This window comes from Cornus florida, unplaced genomic scaffold, assembly GCF_030987335.1.
Source record: "Cornus florida cultivar Cherokee Brave unplaced genomic scaffold, ASM3098733v1 CherokeeBrave_3.0.0_Hap2_Chr02, whole genome shotgun sequence".
Taxonomy (NCBI): domain Eukaryota; kingdom Viridiplantae; phylum Streptophyta; class Magnoliopsida; order Cornales; family Cornaceae; genus Cornus; species Cornus florida.
In genome coordinates, this window is record NW_026775572.1 from 72,325,566 (window position 1) to 72,345,635 (window position 20,070).

Consider the following 20,070-nt stretch of genomic DNA (forward strand, 5'->3'; position numbering starts at 1 on the left):
GAAACCTCTTCATTGACTTGCAAACATTAAGACACAGTTTGAACAGACTTGAGGGAAGAGTTGGAAGGCATTGAAGTTGTTCACAATTTTGAACAGTGAGTTCCGTAAGCCGAGAAAGGGCACCAAGCTCCATTGGCAGGCTGCTAATGTTAATCTTGTACAAGATCAAGGTCTCCAGTTTCACTAACTTCCCAATATCTTCAGGAATTTTCAACAGCCTAGAGCAGTCATAAAGTTGCAACTCCTTTAGATTCATCAGTCTAGGAAGGTTTAGAAATGTCTCCATTGACTAGAGGGAAGCTCTGGCAGAAACTGAAGCATTTTGCAACCATGTAAATCAAGGGTTTGGAGGTGAGAAAGCCCACAAATGCTTGTTGGTAGGCTACAGATATTTGTAAAATTTAGTCTTAAGATTCTCAGAGAGGGTAGTCTCCCAATATCATTGGGAATTTCACCTTCCAAATTGTGACAATGCGAGGCATCTAACTCTTCAAGTTTCAATAACATTCCGATGGCACTAGGTAACCTCTTGATCAAAGATTCGTTAATCTCAAGAATTCTCAAATGATTTAGGTTGCCAATGGTATCAGGTAATTCTGTAAATTTTGCTCCTGACAAGCGCAGCTCAATTAATGATTCTAATTTCCCAATGGAGTCTGGAAGTTCTTTTAATTTGCAGCGCCTTAGTGAAAAGCGTCGCAATTTCACTAGTGAACCAATTGAGTCTGGTAGTTCATTGATACATGAATAATCTAATGTAAGGTCTGATAGAGATTTTAGGTGACCGATTGAGGTAGAAATTTGAGCCAATGACCAACAACTGGCACTAAGAGTTTCAAGCTTATTCATAACACCTATACCATTAGGGACTTCTCTTAAAGAAGTACCATCGATGAGGAGCTCCACTAAAGCTTTCAAAGAATCAAATTCCAGAGGCAACCTTTTGAGTTTAGAACAATTCTTCACATTGAAGAAAACTAGACTCTTGAGATACCCAATCGATGGGTCAATATGAACCAAGTTCTCACACTCTTCAAGAATCAATCTTTCTAAAGTTGCATATGCAGAGAAGTCAGGAGTACTAACCATGTCTCTGCAACCCGTGAGATTTAAAACTTTCAACTTTCTTGCAATCTGAGAAATAAGGAAAAAGATAATAGCTTAGAATCAATTACAAAGAATTATGTGATGAGAAACATGAAACAAAAGCAAAGAAATTGGTGAAACCTTGATATGATTCCAACCCCCCCAGGGTTCTGTGACCTTGCTCCATGATAAATCAAGTATGACCAGATTCTTCAGATGAAAATTGGTTGGTTTAAAAATTTGAGGGCATCCATTCCAGCTAAGCCATCATAACTTTGAAAGAAGACGCTTACAATCTCCATCCAGGTTTGCATAGTCCATTTGCAAGAACCTTAGATTAGATAAGCCTCCAAATTCTTCATTTGTAAAACAGCATGCTTGTGACTCTGATCGAAAGTCAACATGTTCCCTGCCAAAAGAGAACCTTGGGATAAGAAAATATATATATATATATATTAAGGCTATAATTATGGTGGACGGAAAAACTAGTATTAATGATTATTGATTATAGTCACTCTCTTTCAGGGAATTCCAATTATTATTTCAACTTTTGCAAGGCGACTCACATAAGGCAACCACCTAATTGGCCTAGTGATTGAGCCGGTGCTACTTGTAGTTCATCCATAATTGTGTTAGTAAGGAAAGAAGAAAATTAATGCTTAATAAGGGACACTATTTGTGAAGGAGTTGGATTTTACCGAATGACTCTCCAATATTTCATAGGCTTCCTCATGAAACCACACCCTACTACGCTCCTCCGGCTCCTTAAAATTTTCTTGACGGACAATATCCCTACCGAGGTCTATAAGCTGATCATGCAGCCTTAGCTCATTGTCATCTCCAATTTTCACCAAGGACGTGAGAATAAGAACTTCAATCCCATTTTCCGGATAAAATTTGCAGTCATCCCACCTGTGGAAAGCAATTCATTTATCCACTCAAATTAAAAAACATGATATATCGAGAAATATCTGTTGTTGTTCATATTCTAATGCTTCGTAACTTATTCTCATCTTCTTTTGCACTTGTCCATCCGGTATTTTCTTCAACTTCTTCAATGTCTCATTCCACACCGCTTTTCTCTTGCCAGATAAAAAAGAACCAACAATCTCAAGATCCAAAGGCAACCCTCCAGTAGTGGACACAACATCTCTAGAAAGAATATCATAGTCTTCTAGAGCATGGTTCATTCTAAAAGCATGTTTGCTGAAAAGTTGAAGAGATTGATTAGAATCCAATTCCTTTGGTTCGTAAGTCCTACAGTCTACCTCAGGTAGATTTAGAATATCTTTGTTTCTTGTTGTGACAATTGTCCTACTTCCTGAACCAAACCAATCACAATTTCCCACAAGTGAATGAAGATGAACTTTTTGATCGGCATCATCAATGACAACAAGAACTTTCTTCCCAGAAAATCTAACTTTGATTACATTAATACCTTCATCCACGGTACTAATGTCAACGCATCTCCGTTTTAAGATGTTAGATATAAGTTGGTTTTGCAAATGAACAAGAACATTGTGTTGTTGTGCTGTTTCTCTTACATCTGGAAGGAAGCAACAGGATTCAAAGTGTTGGGAGAGTTGGTTGTAGATGACCTTGGCTATAGTGGTCTTGCCAATTCCTCCCATGCCATGGACTCCCACAATCCTTACATCACTGGAATTAACACTCAACAATTTCATCATTTCTTCTACATGATTATCAATTCCAACTAAGCATTAATTTACATCCAATGAGTTTCTTTTCAGCTCTCCCCACACCTCTAAAACAACCCTCTTTACCAGTTCTCCTTGGTGCCTGCAACATAATTGATGTCACATATATATGGGAAACACAATAAATAAATATAGCCTATTCTCAGAAAACTTAAAAATAGAATGTAGTTCCAAAATTCATTTGATTGGCAATTTGTAAAAACTGTTGTTTGTAAATTAAGTTAGAGTAGTGTCTAATTTGAGAGAACGTAACCAAACAAGTTCATAGTTGGTGCAAATAATTAGGAAAATTTACTAAAGGAAAATAATGACAAAAGTTAAAATTTCAGAATCAGTATATATAAGTAAATAGGCAGAATTACCCATCAGCAACATTCTTCACTTCCCATCCCTTCAATTCCCCAACCTCCCTCAAGGCTTTCTTCCACCCCTCCACAGTAGCACTATCAAAATGCTTCTTGTGTTCCCGGAAGGCCTTTTCGTAACTCCCCTTCTGCTTTCGCATGTCGGACGGTTCCACGTTGTAGAAAATGGGTTTTATGATTTGCCCTGATGTCCTCTTACACTCAACCATCTTGGTGACCTCAAGCAAGCACCACTTACTTGAAGCATAGTCTTTGGAAAAGATTGGGATGGATATCTTTGAGTGTTGTATTGCCTTGAGAAGCTCATCACCTATCTTCTTTCCAATGCGAAGCTCATTGTTGTCTCTAAACGTGCGAATTTCTGCGTCAACAAGGTCGTTGTAGAGGTAGTCAGTGAAGGTTTTACGAGTGTCTTGGCCTCTAAAACTCAAGAACACTTCATAGTTCCATCCTACAGGTGGAGAGATGGACAATGAAGAATTATTCAAAGATGCTAATGAAGTGTTCCTGGTCTTCTTCTTAATGAACACAACAAAGCTGAGGAGGATTGCAGCAAGTGTGACGAGACAAGATAGCCATAAACAGTTCTTTGTATCCATTTCGAATGTGTGAGAGGCTCAGTGATGAGTTCCTGTTAAGTTGGGTAGAAATGAAAATGATGAGAAGCTAAATTCAGTGGGCATTGAAGAAATGAATTCTTCAATTTCTTAATTTCCACACCAACACCAAATTAAAGGCAAAAGCAAAGGATCATGTCCATCCATTAAAGTTTGGTGCTTTGAAACTGTTCAGTTTATCAGTGCAGGCCATCCGCTTTCTTTAAGGGTAGAAAGCACTTAAGTGTGCTAGTATCAAAGTTAATGATAGGACCCACTAACATGTGCTGTGCTTTCTTTAGGGGTTAGATAGATGCTCATATACATGTAAACTGATAAATAAAATTTAAATGTATATTATTTATAAGTTATGGTTATATTTAGAATGTTTTGAGTTTAAAATTTGAAGTTCTATAGCAACTTTTTTTTTTTTTTTTTGGAAGGTTCTATAACTACTACTTGTATAAGTTATTAAAGTACTTGATTAAGTTGATTTGTTCGTAGTGATCCTGTTTATTAAAAAGAATCTTGTGACAGATTTTTTTGTTGAACAAAGTTATATAAATTAGCAAAATTAGCTTGGTGCTAATCTAAAATATATAAGTGGAACTCTTTTGACTCTAAAATATTAATATGGCTCATTTACAAAGGAGAGAGAGAGAGAGAGATTGCTTGCTTATAATTTGACAATGTACCAAATGAGAAGTGCACTCTAAATTGGGATGATAAATAACAGTTCCTTCTTGCACCCTCTCATCAGTTTATTTCTATCTTCTAAAAATTATTACATGATTCAAAAATATTTCGTACTAGTCTATCACGACCTGACATGTAAACAAAAATATGAATGAAATCTACATTTGCTTACATATCATATTATGATTGGCCGGACCATTTAATCTTAGACCATATAAAAATTTCTCCCAAACAATCAATTACTGATTCCAAATCTTCTATTGCCAGTGGCTGATGATAAATAACAGTTGCGCATATTTATCAATTATTGTTTTGAAGGTGGACTTGTTTAAAACAATGGGTGTCATACTGTCATGTCATCTCGCGCGACTTGCCACAACTAGGCGTCAAAGCAAGGTTCGACTTATTATGGTAAATTATCATGCATCTCTGGTAAACTATTTTAGATGTAAGACCCGTTAGTTGGTTAAAGGCACTAATTAAATTACCAAATTACCCTCATCTTTAATACAAACCATTGTGTGCATATGATGGCATAAGCAAAATAAATAAATAAATAAAAAGACAAAATTGCCCTTGCCATCTCTTTGTATGCACTCAACCCTAGTCCCCCTTTTATATACTGTAACAAATCAAAATCAAGAAATTTGATTTCGTAACTACTGCCCATTAGCTTAATTCATCCTCAACCCTTGTCCTCCATTTGTGTGCATTGTAATAGTATATTATACACACACACACACACACACACACACACACACACACACACACAACAAATAAAAATCAAGAAATTTTGATTTCTATACTACTGTTCATTAGCTTAATTCCTCTCAGTCGATTCTCCATGTTCCTCTAGTATTTGAACCCTCGAGAATGGGTTCGGATGTACTCGTCGAATTTGTTAATGGGCAACTAAAGTACCAAAAGACATATGTGTACATATACATATATATATATATATATATATATATATATATATATATATATTTGTTCTACAAGGAAATAACATTTAGTGAGATTGAATACCTGGTTACTTCTCCAATTTGCCAAAGCCCTCCGATCAATTTTAGCTTCATATCAGAGATGAATGGATGATAAGGGCATATTAAAGTAATAATATATGGGTATTAAGTGGAAACAAATAGTGTACATTAGTCTTTTTCTTCAGCAAGTGCCTTTGGAGTGTAAGGGGTGGGTTGATAATTTAAGATGTTGGGCCGTCATTGCAACTTGGGCCACCCTGGAGAGCTTGGCATGAACCGGATCAAAGATTGGATCTGGTTCTGCTTCTTAAACCAACTGTAATAGGTGGGTGCTTATTAATTTAATCAAAAATTCAAGTTGTTAGATAGTATTGCATACCTACCTATTTCTACACACTTCAATCCTTATCCAATGTGGGATAAGTTCTACTTATAACAAAGAAATACTATTGGCCATAAGACTTTGGTTATAAGTAATAGTTTATATACTATATAATATTAGAGTGTATTGCCAAATATTATTAGAATAATTTTTTAGGAAAAAATATTTTTCACTTTGTAGCACAAAAATGTCCCCATTTCATTTGTATATGTCCCAAAATAATTGTTTAAATTCAAAATCTAATGTATTTTTTTTTTTAAATACTCTTAATTTACCATCCTCGTCTTATGTTCATTTCATTTGTGATTGTCCCAAAATAATTGTTTCAATTTAAAATCTAATGTTTTCTTTTTAATATTTTTAATTTGCCCTCCTTATGTTGAAGTTGTAAGGTATATTTAAAAATTCATTCCCTACCACTATAATAAAATATATATATATATATATATATATATATATATATATATATATATATTGTGGGAGAGAGGGTGTATTAGATTAAATAAATCAATATAAAAATATTAAATAAATCATATGTATATATATTATGTTGCCTAGAGGGAATTATTAGGAAATTATGGTGATTAAATGAAAGGGGTTTGGTCGCATATGGAAAGCCTTCAACATATTGTAGACTCATACAGTAACATCCAACTACCTCGTGAACGGATGTCCCTATTTAAGCATTAATTTTCTAATCAACTCAATTATGTATGAACTACTCTAAAGTTGAAATAATAACAGAAATTTCCTCAGAGAGAGTGAAAAATCATTATTAATAGTATTATTTTATGAGGGAACAAGAAAAGTTGAAGCTCCCTTTGTTGCCTTTGGATTAGAGTCACGAGCATGTGGTCTTACAAATGAAGAATTTGCAGACCTATCCAATCTAAGGCTCCTTCAAATGGGCTATGACCACCCAAAATTACTTACTGTCTTGCGGAACATCCAATACAAATTTGTTCCCTTGTATTGCGTTCCACACATCGTAACCCCCAAAACAAAACCAATCCCAATATTGACACCTGGGCAATACGAAATTGTATTAGCTTCTGAACACTGCTACTCGCACCAACGACTAATTTTTGTTTTCACTTGTGGATGAAATAACCCAACACCTCTGGAATTTGATTCCAGGGAAGCTTTAACATAACTCCTCATCGATGGAATTTCTTTATAAGTAGTCATTATTAGTAGAGGTGTTATGAAGAAGCTTGAAACTCACCAACGGGCCAATATCAAACTCTTATTTCTTAAAGGGAGGTTAAGAGTTTAAGTCTCAATAGAGATATGTGTGTATGAGTACAAATTTAAAAAAAAAAAAAAAGAAAAAAAAAAAAAGAAAAAGGCTTAAAACTGTAAGTGCCACTTCTTGTGGGTCATTGACCCAAATTTGTACCTCAATCAGCCATCTAAAATCCCTTTCAGACCTTGTATTTGATTTTACAAGTACTACTGAATAGCCAAACTCAATTGTCACTAAAATATTAATCCCAATTAGAAGAACTTCCAGACTCCATTGGGAAATTGGAATCATTAATTGAGCTGTGCTTATTTGCAGCAAGATTTACAGTTTTACCTGATACCATTGGCAACCTAAAAAGTTTGAGAGTTCTTGAGATTGATCATTCTTTCATAATGAAGTTACCTATTGGTACTGAAACTTGAAGAGTTACACACCTGGCATTGGTACAATTTGGAAGGTGAAATTCTCAATAACGTTGAAATAGTATCTTCTCTGAGAATCTAAAGAGTTGAATCTAAAATATAGATTATACAATTCTCCTTCAGGTGGAGAGGTGGACAATGAAGAAGTGTTCAAAGGTTCTAATGGCGTGTTGTTGATCTTCTTCTTGATAAAAACAAGAAAGGGTAGGAGAATTGCAGCAAGTGTGATGAGACAAGATAGCCATAACCAATTCTCTATATCCATTTCAAATATGTGATTTGAGAGGCTCAATGATCATTGATCAATCAATTCCTGTTAAGTTTCAGAGGTTAGAAAGGAAAATGATGAGAACCATATCAATGGTCATTGAAGAAATGAAATTGAAATTTCATAATTTCCACACCCTTTTTGACTTTCTTGCCTTGGCTTAGTGAATAGCCTTGGGGAAGGGAAAAGGTTGTTCCTTGTAATTTCCTTCCTCTGAGGTAAGCTTCATCCACAATCAGGCATTCAGGCCCTCAACCTCAATCCCTACATATAGTGATGTTGTGAGATTTATATGTACCACTCGCAAGTGTACGAATATTTACAAATAGGGTTTACTTGTAAGGGTGTCCTACTCAAGGGACTTATGTAAAATAAGTTTGTCTTCTTAAATTCCAAATTAACTTGAAAGTAGGATAATCGAATTGTGATGTTGAATTCTAAATTAACTAAATCAAAAATAAAAATAAACTAAAGAACAATGATTAAATAGGATGTAGAAAATAGAGAGAGAGGACTAAGGGTATGATTTCACCACTAACGTCGCACCACCAGTTAATTGCATCAATTTATTGGAGATATATCATATAACATGCACAGAGAATTAATCATGGCTACAAACACATATTAATTCAGCTAGAAAATAATATAATTTAAAACTAAGCATAGACTATCTTCGATTGGCATAAACCATCTACCTATCTACTTTACTTTAGGGTGTAGTATGGTCTATCTTTTCTAGGCATAATCCATCAAATCTCTAACATTATATTCAGATAAGAACAATTGTGTAATCATCTCATTCACAACTACAAGAAGTGAATGAGTTGTGTTCAATCATAAGATTAAAATATCTAACACAAGATAGAAAAATATTTGTAATTGAATTAAAACTCTAAAACCGATTCTTATTGAAAAGTCAATTAAAAATCATATAGATTACACAATTATGCATGATAAAAAATTTTCTTCAATAATTAAATACAATCAAACCAGTATGCTAAGCTAGGGCTACATTATAATCCTAGTAAAGCGTTTAGCCAAGCATGACTGGAGTGGAATTCTTTATGGTTGAGGAAAACATCTTCACTGCAATGGATCGATCTCTTCTTTCTTCTGAATGTTCCTCTCTGATTTCAGTCTCAAGTTCCTCTGTATGATCCTTCAATGTTGTAGAGGACCCCTTTAAATAATAAAATATCAGCCCTAAAGTTCCCTTTTTCATATAGGAGACATACATAGAAATTCTGTCAAATAAGGACTCTAAAATTCGTACAGACTTCTTGGCCAATTTTGACAAGGTAAACAGCTGTTTTAAGGAATTCTTGTGAAATACAAAATTGTAACTCTTCGAATTTCCTTTTAACTTACGCAAAAATTTAGCCGTTTTGACACTCGAGGATAGAGATATAGGCAGATTACCAAAACGGATTCAAGTTACCAACTTTGGTGAAAGTTTCCTTTTTGGAGAAGGAGTTTTCCTTTTCTTCTTCTTCCCATTCTCATCAACTTGTGGCTTCTTTTAGAATATTTTCTAAGTATAATTAAACTTGGATCTTCAACATTACTCGGTCCCACGGAATGTCATCTTTTAAAGCTCAAAATCACTAGACTTGACTAATTTTACAACTAAAGCCCTCAAATAAATAAAAACAATAAAACAATGTAAAATCACAAAGAAATTATTATTAAGAGAATAAAACATGCAAGTAGAAGGGCTAAAATGTATAACATTCAGCGCCTAACACACCCCCAAACTTAGATATTGCTAATCCCGTAGCAATAAAACTAAAAAAAGCATAAAGGCCGCTTTTGTGGGAATCACGATTGCATTTAGCGTATGCAACAAGCCTTTAAACTCCTAGGTTACCCCTAGTGGACGAGTGAAGTCTTATGAGGGTTTCCAGAGATGAAACCCATAAACATACAACACAATTCAATCTTTCAGCAATTAACTTATTCTCATATTATCACAATAATCAAGGAGAAGACTACACAAAAGTACTTTAAAAATTGTCATCTGACTGTACTCCTTAGTTCCTATTTTCATACTTCACCCCAATGTTTCCCGCACACTTATATAACAAGAAAAATAGCAAAATCAATCCCCAATGTTGTGGAATTTGTGAACTAGCAAATCACCTATGTAGTAATGTCTTTTCAATTGAACCCAACTTCTATAACTTCAATTCCTTAGATCTTTTCTCAAGTTATTTTCTATGACAAAATATTATTTATTTATTCTTCTTTCTCTTTCTTTTCTTTATCCTTACCCCCATTTCTTCATACGAACACTCTATATATATGAGACATGAGCCCCGAGTACTCTAAAAAAGGTTTACGAAATTTATTATTATTATTATTATTATTAATTAATTATTATTATTATTATTATTATTAATATATATATATTTTTTAATATCTCTACCATAGTAATAACCTTCAAAGTTCACTAATTCATATCTATCCATAGTCATCAGAATTCAACCAAAAATACAAATACCCATAGATAAAATTTTAGTGTGTATGTGAAATCCATCAGGGACCGACAATTACTAAAATTCCTATCATACTAGATAGTGGAACCCACATAAAATAAAGCATGAAAATTAGGGATTCAAGACGATCTCAGAAAAGAATTTTAAAAAGTACTCAAGTGTCTTAATCCCCCCAACAATTCGCAAATACTTGGATTAAAGTCAATATGCCAAAGAAATATAATAGAATTTTTTTTTTTTAATTTCAGAAAAATATTTAACAACTAGAGTATTTTAATACAACTAGAGTAAATGCTATGCCCCCAAACTTGAATTAGACAGTGTCCTCACGGGCAAAAGAAAATGGAGTCACTTAACAAAATAGCTAATATCATAACTAAAAATAAAAAATAAAAACAAAGAACGAAAGCACTTAACAGGATAGCTAAAATGGAGGTGGTGGAGCATCGGGATTAAGCCCGTTATGAATCATAAGCACACGCATCATGTCCATCATTGATATTTGATCCTGACGAATCATTCTTTGTTCCTCAAGAATCATCCTCTGCCCTTCCAGAATTATCCTCTGCTCCTGATGGATTACTTGAACTTCAAATCAGAGTTGAGTCACCTCACCAACCAAATAGTCATAGGGATGCTCATCAGCATCATCCTCGTCATCACTGGCTGCCTCTACCATAGGCTCATCATGGGGTTCATCGGTGGACTCATCTTCGATGACCTGTCTAGTAGCCAATTAACTTGGATGAATAGGTAAAACTTGTTCAACTTGCACAATTGGGCGAGCCAGCTCTCTAGGTGCAGCAACCACCTTTAATGTCATGTGAGAGCGGTTGCGATTCCAATCAACCTCACCATAGTGATCATTGTGCTTGGAAGCGAACTCATTTGTAGCGTAGCCTTGAGAAGTCAGTAGTCGAATAACAAAGAATGGCAAAGGAAACTTTCAATCTTTTTCTTTTTCCAGAGTTTGTTTGATCACCAAATCATAAAATTTTCTAAGCTGCCCATAGATGATTTCAGGAAAAGATATCCAATGGCCAAAATGGATGGCATATAAAGCATGAAGAAAATCTTGACGACGCTCAGATTGATGAGTAAGAGGGCACACATTGTGCAAAAGTATGGCATCGACGAACCATAGGTGTAATGGCAGAGACGATTTGGCAGTAGAATTATATTTGGAGCCTGAGAAACAATTTGCAGCAAGGCGACTAATCATCAATCTAGTGGAAACCTCTGACATTGGAGTGAGAATTGACTCCAAATCAGCCAGGCATTGATGTGGACATCCCAAAGCCATGGCAATCGTCGAAGGAGTAATGCGAAGTATAGCACCATCAACAGATGACACTAGTGCTCCCTGTTCATTTGGATTGGAATGAAGATTTTGATAAAACACCTTAACTAGTCTAGGGTACATGAGTTTACCAGCCGGCTCAAAAAGGCATTCAGCTTGCCGGCATTGTAAATCTGCAATGGGCCACTGAGTTTTTGGAACGCATGCATTAAGTGATTCGATGTCAAAACCCACTTCATAATTAAGTTGGTGACCATACCACCTCTCATCTATGGTATTTCGAAGAGTTGGCCGCCTTGCGGAAGATTGAATGGAGCGGCATGTTGAAGCACCGCCTTGTGTGGCTTTCTTCTTGCTAGAAGCCATGGAAAAGGAAAAAAAAAAAAATTCTTTGAGGCCTTTTGTCAAACACTTGGCAAACAACCCCAATTTCTTGCTTTGAATTTTTGATGTCTAACTCTAAATTGGTGCAAATAATGGAGTAAACACTGAATGGAATTGGTATGGGGATGTGGAAGGTTTTGAATGTGTATAGGAATGGTGGTGGAAGTAAGTTTGGTTGATGGATTTTGTATTTGGAAGATGACGTTGAAGTTGGATAATGGTATTTGGTGATTGAATTTGGTTATATGGAATGATGGAAGTTGAACGAAGGGTTGATAATTTAGGGAGAGAAACAAGGGATAGTTATAGAAGGGGAGATAGGAAGAAAGGAAAGTGGGTAAGGGTAAGAATTTCTAATGCGGGTAGGAAAGATGGTGTCTGATGAATTCGGGTATATGGATTTATTTTGGAATTGAGTAATGGAATGACTTCTGTAATTGGTGATAATGAGTAGTAAGATGGATGTATGGAATTGGGTGGAGGTATGTATATATAGAGATATATATATATATAAGAATGAAAGGCTAGGAGAAGACACGACAAGTCCAGCATCTTCAAAGAATTCAAACCTTGAAGACCCTCAATCACTTGTAGATTCTTGCACATGTAGAGCTTCATTTCTTCCAGCATTTCCGAATTCGACGACTCAGGTAACCTCTCCAAGGCTATGCATGACGACAAGTCCAGCATCTTCAAGGATTTCAAACCCTGAAGACCCTCAATCTTATCTAACTTCTCGCACTGGTAGAGCATTAAGTCTTCCAACATTTTGGAGTTCGACAGATCAGGTAACCTCTCCAAGGCTGTGCAAGATGACAGGTCCACCATCTTCAAGGATTTCAATCCCTTAAGACCCTTAATCACTTGCAGATTCTGGCACATGCAGAGCTTCAATTCTTCCAACTTTTCCAAGTTCGAAATATCAGGTAACCTCTCCAAGGTTGTGCACCATGACAAATCCAGCATCTTCAAGGTTTTCAAACCCTTAAGATCCTCAATCACATGCAGCTTCTGGCACATGTGGAGCTTCATTTCTTTTAGCATTTCCGAGTTCGACAAATCAGGTAACCTCTCCAAGGCTGTGCACAATGATAGGTCCAGCATCTTCAAGGATTTCAAACCCTCAAGACCCTTAATCTCTTGCAGCTTCTCGCACCGGTAGAGCTTTAATTATTTCAACATTGTCGAGTTTGATAGATCAGGATCCTCCCCAAGGCTATACATGATGACAAGTCCATCATCTTCAAGGATTTCAAACCCTTAAGACCTTCAATCTCTTGTAACTTCTCGCACTGGTAGAGTATTAATTCTTCCAGCTTTTTCGAATTCGACAAATCAGGTAACCTCTCCAAGGCTGTGCACCATGACAACTCCAGCATCTTCAAGGATTTCATTGCCTTAAGACTCCCAATCACATGCAGCTTCTGGCACCTGACGAGCTTTAATTCTTCTAGCATTTCCATGTTTGATAGGTCGGGCAATCTTTCCAAGGATTCACACAAACTCATATCCAAATATTCCAAGGATTTAAATCTGTCAAGGTCCTTAATTTCTTTCAGATTCGGGAATCTAACCTCAAGAATTCTCAAATGTTCCAAGTTGCCAATGGTATCAGGTAATTTTGTAAAGTTTGCTCCTGACAAGCGCAGCTCATTTAATGATTCTAATTTCCCAGTGGAGTCAGGAAGTTCTTTTAAATCACTTTCCTTTAGTGACAACCATTGAAGATTCTCATTAACACCACTACCAATAGGGACTTCTTGAATAGAAGTACCATCGATGAGGAGCTCTTGCACAGAATCAAATCCCAGAGGCAGACTTTTAAGTTTAGCACAATTCTTCACATTTAAGAAAACTAGACTGTTGAGTTTCCCAATTGATGGGTCAATATGATCCAAATTCTCAGAGTCTTCAAGAATCAATCTCTCTAAATTTGCATATGCAGAGAAGTCAGGAGTGCTAACCATTTTTTTGCAACATGTGAGATTTAGAACTTCCAACGTCTTTGTTGCAAACTGCAAAATAAGGAAAAAGAGAATTGCTTATAATACATTACAAACAATTATGTGATGAGACACACGAAACAAAAGCACAGAAATTGATGAAACCTCCTTGATATGATTCCAACCCTCCCAGGCTGCTGTGATATCACTCCATGATAAATCAAGAATGACCAGATTCTTTAGACGAAAATTGGTAGTCGGTCTAAAATTTTGAGGGCATCTGTTCCAGCGAAGCCATCTTAAGTTTAAAAGAAGTTGCGTAAAATCTCCATCCAGCTCTGCATTGCCAACTTGAAGGAACCTTAGATTAGATAGGCTTACGAAATCTTCATTTGTAAGAGCTTCAGCCTGTGGCTCTAATTCAAAGTTAACACAAATAGCTTCAACCTTTCTTGTTCCCTGCCAAAAGGGAACCTTTACATGAGTATAAATAATATATACTAGTATTAAATGACGATATTCACTCTCTTTGAGAAAATTCCAGTTATTATTTCAACTTTTGAGCAGTGGCGGCTCAATATAAGAGAGAATTCATGTAATAACATAACTAATATTAATTTACTATCTATATTAAAAATTATATATCTTTATAAAACTAATATTATTCTAGATGCAAAATTACTAATTTTGATAGAAAATTTGGTTGTTTATTTACTAAAGTTTCATTTAAATCCCTTTGTATCATTACTAGAGCTCCTTAATTTTTTTATTATTTTTTTAAATAGAATTAATTTACCCAATCCTTTCTTTATCGAAATTTATACTAATCCAAATTCACATTTTTAAGTAAACATATTTGTGGATAAACTACAGTAAGAAAAAGACAAAAAAAAAAAAAAGCAAGTGAATTAAAGAACAATAGAACCGGCCTTATGCAAATTAGTAAAAAAACCTTACCTGATTTCAAGTGTTTGAATTTCTTACAAATTCCTCATCTCTTTTTTCTTTTTCTTTTTTTGTAACTTCAAGCAAATTTGTTAATATTAGAATGCAAAATTCTCACCTAGAAAAGATAAAGATAATTATCTAATATGCTTTATCACATGAAGAAACACATGAGAAGAAGTTTAGAAGAATGTGGAAAGGCATGAGTTTGATAGATATAGATGAAGAAAATAGCAAAAAAAAAAAAAGTGTGAGAGGAGGAGAAATTTGCTAGAGATTATTAACATTAGAACTGCTAAAATTGGCAAACCTATAGTGGGGCCTACTTTAAAAGACTATAATGAGATATTTTTTATTGGAGGCCCTTAAAAGTCGTAAGACAATCGCCAAATTGGCCTAGTGATTGAGCTGCCACGCTTTTGAGTTCATACATAATTTATTTATTTATTTATTTTTTTTCTGCTTCAGAGTTCATACATAATTGCGTTAGCAAGGTGAGAAAAAATTAATTCTTAACAGAAAACATCTATTTCTTGTTCCCTGCCGAAAGAGAACCTTTAGATCAATAAAAAAATATACATAACTGATATTAATGAAGCTTTCACTCTGAGGAAATTCCAGTTATTATGTCAACTTTCGAGTAGTTCATACATAACTGAGTTAGTAAGGTGACAAGAAAATTAATGCTTAATTAGGGATATCTATTCATGAAGAAGTTGGATCTTACTGTATGTGTCTTCAATATGTCGAACGCATCATTATGCAACCACACCCTACTACGCTCCCCCGGCTTCTTGAAATTTTCTTGACGGACAATATCCCTGCCAAGGTCTCTAAGCTGAGCATGCATCCTTAGCTCATTGTTGTCTCCAATTTTCACCAAGGACATGAAACGAAGAACTTCAATCCCATTTTCCAGATAAAATTCGCAGGCATTCCACATGTGGAAAGCAATTCTTTTATCCACTCCAATGAAAAGACATGCAATATCGAGAAATATCTGTTGTTGTTCATATTCTAATGCTTTGTAACTTATTCTCAGCTTCTGCTGCAAACATTTGGAATTCTTTTCAACTTCTTTAATGTACCTTCCCATGCCTCTTTTCCCTTGCCAGACAAAGAAGAACCAATAAGCTCAAGAGCCAAAGGCAACCCTCCAGTAGTGGACACAACATCTCTAGATAGAGTATCATAGTCTTCTGGGGGATAGTCTCTTCTAAAAGCATTCCTGCTGAAAAGTTGAAGAGATTGATCAGAATCCAGTTCCTTTGGGTTATAAGTCGAATTAACCTCAACCAGTTTTAGAATCTCTTGGTTTCTAGTTGTGATAATTATCCTACTTCCTGAACCAAACCAATCACACTTTCCCAAAAGTGCAAATGCATGAAGATGATTTCTGTGATCGACATCATCAACAACAAGAACTTTCTTTCCAGAAAATCTACTTTTGATTGCAAAAATTCCTTCATCCATAGACTCGATTAAGATAGGACGTCCCTGTTTTAAGAAGCTAGGTATAAGTTGGTTTTGCAAATGAACAAGACCATTGGGTTGTTGTGCTGTTTTTCTAACATCTTCAAGGAAGCAACGGGATTGAAATTGTCGGGAGAGTTTGTTGTAAATGACCTTGGCTACAGTGGTTTTGCCGATTCCTCCCATGCCATGGATTCCCACAATCCTTACATCATTGGAATTAACACACAATTTCGTCATTTGTTCTTCATGATCATCAATTCCAACTAAGCATTCTTTTACAACCAATGAGTAATTCTTTTTCAGCTCTCTCCATTCCTTTGAAACAACCTCCTTATCACTTCTCCTTCTGGCCTGCCAAACATATAATTAATGTTAAGTATATATAAATATATATATATATATATATATATATATATATATATATATATATATATATATACAGAAAAATCCACAAATATAGATCCCCTACTTGATTTAAATTTTCAACAGTAGTTGTCTATTCTCTGAAAACTGGAAAAAAAAATAAAAAAAAATAAAAAATAGCTTCAAAATTCATTTGATTAACAATTTGTGAGAAAACTATTATTTGTAAACTAAGTTAAATTAGTGTCTAATTTGAGAGAACTGAACCGAAACAAGTTGATAGTTGGGTTAGTTCTAGTAAGGAAAATATACAGTTAAGGCTCACTTTGATTGGATGTAAAATATTTTCTTTTGAAAATATATATTTTTTTTCAGATAAAATATATATTTTTTTATTTTTATTTTTTTGGGTACTTGGCAAAGGTATCGGTCGAGGTTCACATAACGTATCGTTTGAGGTTCCGATGGCTGGGACATGTAAAATAATTTACATAAAATTGATCATAAGTTATTTTTGTTTGGTTGTAATATTTTTTTTTCTTCCTGAATATTTTATTATAACCAAACACCAAAAAAAATAAATTTTTTTTATATCTAAACAAACTAATGAGTATTTATAAATAAAATTAATAAGTATACTCAATTACCTATTATCATTCTTCACCTTGGGTCCCTTCAATTGTCCAACCTCCGTCAAGGCTTTCTTCCATCCCTCCTGAGTAGCACTACCATATTTCTCCTCATGTTTCTGGAAGGCCTCTTTGTAACTTCCAGTCTGGTGTCGCACATCGGAAGTTTTGACATCAAAGAAAATGGGTAATATCAATTGCCCGAATTTCCTCCGACACTCAACCATCTCGGCGATCTCAATCAGGCACCAGCGACTTGAAGCATAGTCTTTGGAAAAGACGGGGATGGATACCTTGGAGTGCTGTATTGCCTTGAGAAGCTCATCTATTCTTCTCTCCAGCATGAAGCTCCTCGTTGTCTCGAAAAGTGCGAATTCCAGCGTCCACAAGGCCGTGGTAGAGGTTGTCAGTGAAGTTTTCACGGGTGTCTGAACCTCTGAAACTCACGAAAACTTCATAATCCCATCCTCCTGCAGGTGGAGAGGTGGGAGATGAAGTGTTGTTCTCTGTATCCATTTCAAATGTGTGAGAAAAGAAGAGAGGAGTGGATTATGCAGTGTTGAGTTCCTCCTGTGAAGTTTGAGTGGTTAGGAATGAAAATGAGGAGAACCTTATCATCAATCAGTGAGTATTGAATAAATGAATTATTCAATCTCATAATTTCCACACGCTCTTTCACTTACTTAACTATGTCACCACGTGACTGTTGGGAAACGTGCTAATTTTAAAAACTTTTTGAGGGATTTTAATTCATAGATCTTGATTCATCACATAGAGACAAGTTTTATGTAAAAATAAAAATATAATGTATCATTCAATTAATGGATTGAATACTTACATCAAAGGTCTGAGTAAACCTTTAAATCTTTCTTCTAAAGTGAGTGTTCTCACTTATTGTAGATCCCTTAGCAAGATGCCTTCTCCTTGGATCTCCATCTTCTTAGTAATTGTTTTGCCTTTAAGAATCACTCATAAGCCTCCATGAATGACCTTGGAAAACTAGGCTTGTGGGAGCCTCCATTAGATGAGAACATAAACCCTAATTTTCAAGAGAGAGAGAAAATAAATTCATTTTTCCTTCTTCTAAAAATCACCCCTAAAATATACATATGCCATGTATATTTATAGGCAACATAAAAATAAAGAAAAGGAAACAACAAATCCTTCTCAATCTCTAATTCATATGTCTCAAATCTAATATGATTCCAATATCAAGTTGGGTTATGAGTGAGAATCCATTGGGCCTATTATTTTATTAGCTACAATGAATTAATAATTAGCCCGGTCCATGGACCCAATTCAATTAATTCATAAATTAATTTCTACTCCACTAAAAGAAATTAATTGAACTCCAATTAAATAATAAATAACCTCTAAGTCAATATTGCACTTTGACCCCTCTATGCATAATTAGTTATCGGATAAATAAAGCCATCAATCCGACTACTTAATTAATATATTTATTTTGGTAGCATTGATTATTTCTGGCTCGATCACAATAAAACATTTGTTTGACAAAAATAATAATTTAATAAATAAATATATAATAAATCATTTTGTCTAAAACCATACGAAGGCCTTCGAATTTACTTTGTGATCAACCACAATCAATACAAAATAAATACAAGTAGCAATGATGCAAATATTGAAAATATAACCCTCTAACTATTAATCACATAACTACCCAAAGTGTCGGTCTAAGGATCCCGAAGAATTCGCCAAACAAATCAAAGTAATTATTAATTAATAAAAGAGTCTATAATTTTCTCATGTTTAAGAGTCAAATGCCATGACGATGATATGGAGCAATTGCATACGACGGCTCTCGCAATATATCTCAACCTAACGCGGATCCAGTTCAAGTCTTAATTAATTATGAGTCCATCCATAATTACCGACTATGAACCATTTATGATTACTATTTATATTCATGTATTGATCGCCATCACATACATATATAAATATCTCTTGTAATCAAGTGGACACTATCAATTCTATAATGAATCGAAATATAATACATTGAATTCACCAATTGTATAAAACATAAATATTTCAGAAACGTCAGGAACATATGTCACTTTAATCCAAACATGAATTTGCTATGCTAGGGCATATAAATCCTAACAGCTCCCACTTGCCCTCATAGCCAATTCAAATTGCACATAACTCCAATGTTATCCAGATGTCGATTAAAATTATTGATCAATGACACCTTTGATAATGAATCAACAAAATTGTATTCCAATGCAATGTTCTAGCTACAAGTACATTTTCTTGCCAGACAATATCATGTAGAACATGATACTTCCTCTCAGTATATCTTGTTCCTCTATAGAACCTTGGGTCATTGTTTTGGACTACTTCTGCACTATTGTAGCAACATAGCTCAATAGGCAGGCTAGTATACTCCACAACCTCTAAATCAGTGATATCAAACCAATAGGCTTCATTTGCCGCCTTTAAGGCTGCAATGTATTCCACCTGCAGATTTGAGTCAGCAGTTGAAATCTGCTTAACAATCTACCAACTAATTTCCATTCCATTAAGTGAACATACACTAAGTCATGAACCTCATAGTATCTACTTCTGATTGAAAATCAGAACTAGCATACCTGACTAGGGCCATATCATCACATCCATAAATAAGTATGATATCATTGGTCCTCCTTAGGTACTTAAATGATATTTTTCACAACAGACCAGTTATCAAGTCCAGTATTGGACTGATCTCTACTGACTATCCCTACTATGTAGCGGTTGTCCTGTTTGGTAT

The 20,070-nt window shown here is 34.9% G+C and overlaps 3 protein-coding genes across 3 annotated transcripts; all 3 read right to left on the minus strand.

Moving 5' to 3' along the window:
- Window positions 1-270: 270 nt before the first annotated feature.
- LOC132296415 (disease resistance protein RUN1-like) lies at window positions 271-2,774 on the minus strand. The gene is made up of 3 exons (XM_059794618.1): window positions 2,110-2,774; window positions 1,785-1,998; window positions 271-1,134 (listed from the first exon to the last, which is right to left on the minus strand). Exons 1-3 carry the CDS (start codon window positions 2,772-2,774, stop codon window positions 271-273), a joined length of 1,743 nt encoding a protein of 580 aa, XP_059650601.1.
- A 388-nt stretch (window positions 2,775-3,162) lies between these two features.
- Window positions 3,163-3,768, minus strand: LOC132296416 (disease resistance protein L6-like). The gene has a single exon (XM_059794619.1). The coding sequence runs from the start codon at window positions 3,766-3,768 to the stop codon at window positions 3,163-3,165; it is 606 nt and encodes a 201-aa protein (XP_059650602.1).
- Window positions 3,769-15,867: 12,099 nt separating this feature from the next.
- LOC132296417 (disease resistance protein L6-like) lies at window positions 15,868-17,524 on the minus strand. Its single transcript, XM_059794620.1, has 2 exons — window positions 17,333-17,524; window positions 15,868-16,656 (listed from the first exon to the last, which is right to left on the minus strand). The coding sequence occupies exons 1-2, from the start codon at window positions 17,522-17,524 to the stop codon at window positions 15,868-15,870; spliced, it is 981 nt and encodes a 326-aa protein (XP_059650603.1).
- Window positions 17,525-20,070: the final 2,546 nt, after the last annotated feature.

Bases quoted from the DNA above. Each gene is read 5' to 3' on its own strand.
- LOC132296415 (XM_059794618.1), bottom strand. From the start codon at position 2,774: ATGATGAAATTGTTGAGTGTTAATTCCAGTGATGTAAGGATTGTGGGA. The intron at 1,999-2,109 runs GCAAAAGAAGAT...TGCTTTCCACAG, and splicing joins AAAATACCGGATGGACAAGT to GTGGGATGACTGCAAATTTT. The intron at 1,135-1,784 runs GTAAAATCCAAC...CTTATTTCTCAG, and splicing joins AAATATTGGAGAGTCATTCG to ATTGCAAGAAAGTTGAAAGT.
- LOC132296416 (XM_059794619.1), bottom strand. From the start codon at position 3,768: ATGGATACAAAGAACTGTTTATGGCTATCTTGTCTCGTCACACTTGCT.
- LOC132296417 (XM_059794620.1), bottom strand. From the start codon at position 17,524: ATGGTTGAGTGTCGGAGGAAATTCGGGCAATTGATATTACCCATTTTC. The intron at 16,657-17,332 runs GTGAAGAATGAT...TATGTTTGGCAG, and splicing joins GACAATTGAAGGGACCCAAG to GCCAGAAGGAGAAGTGATAA.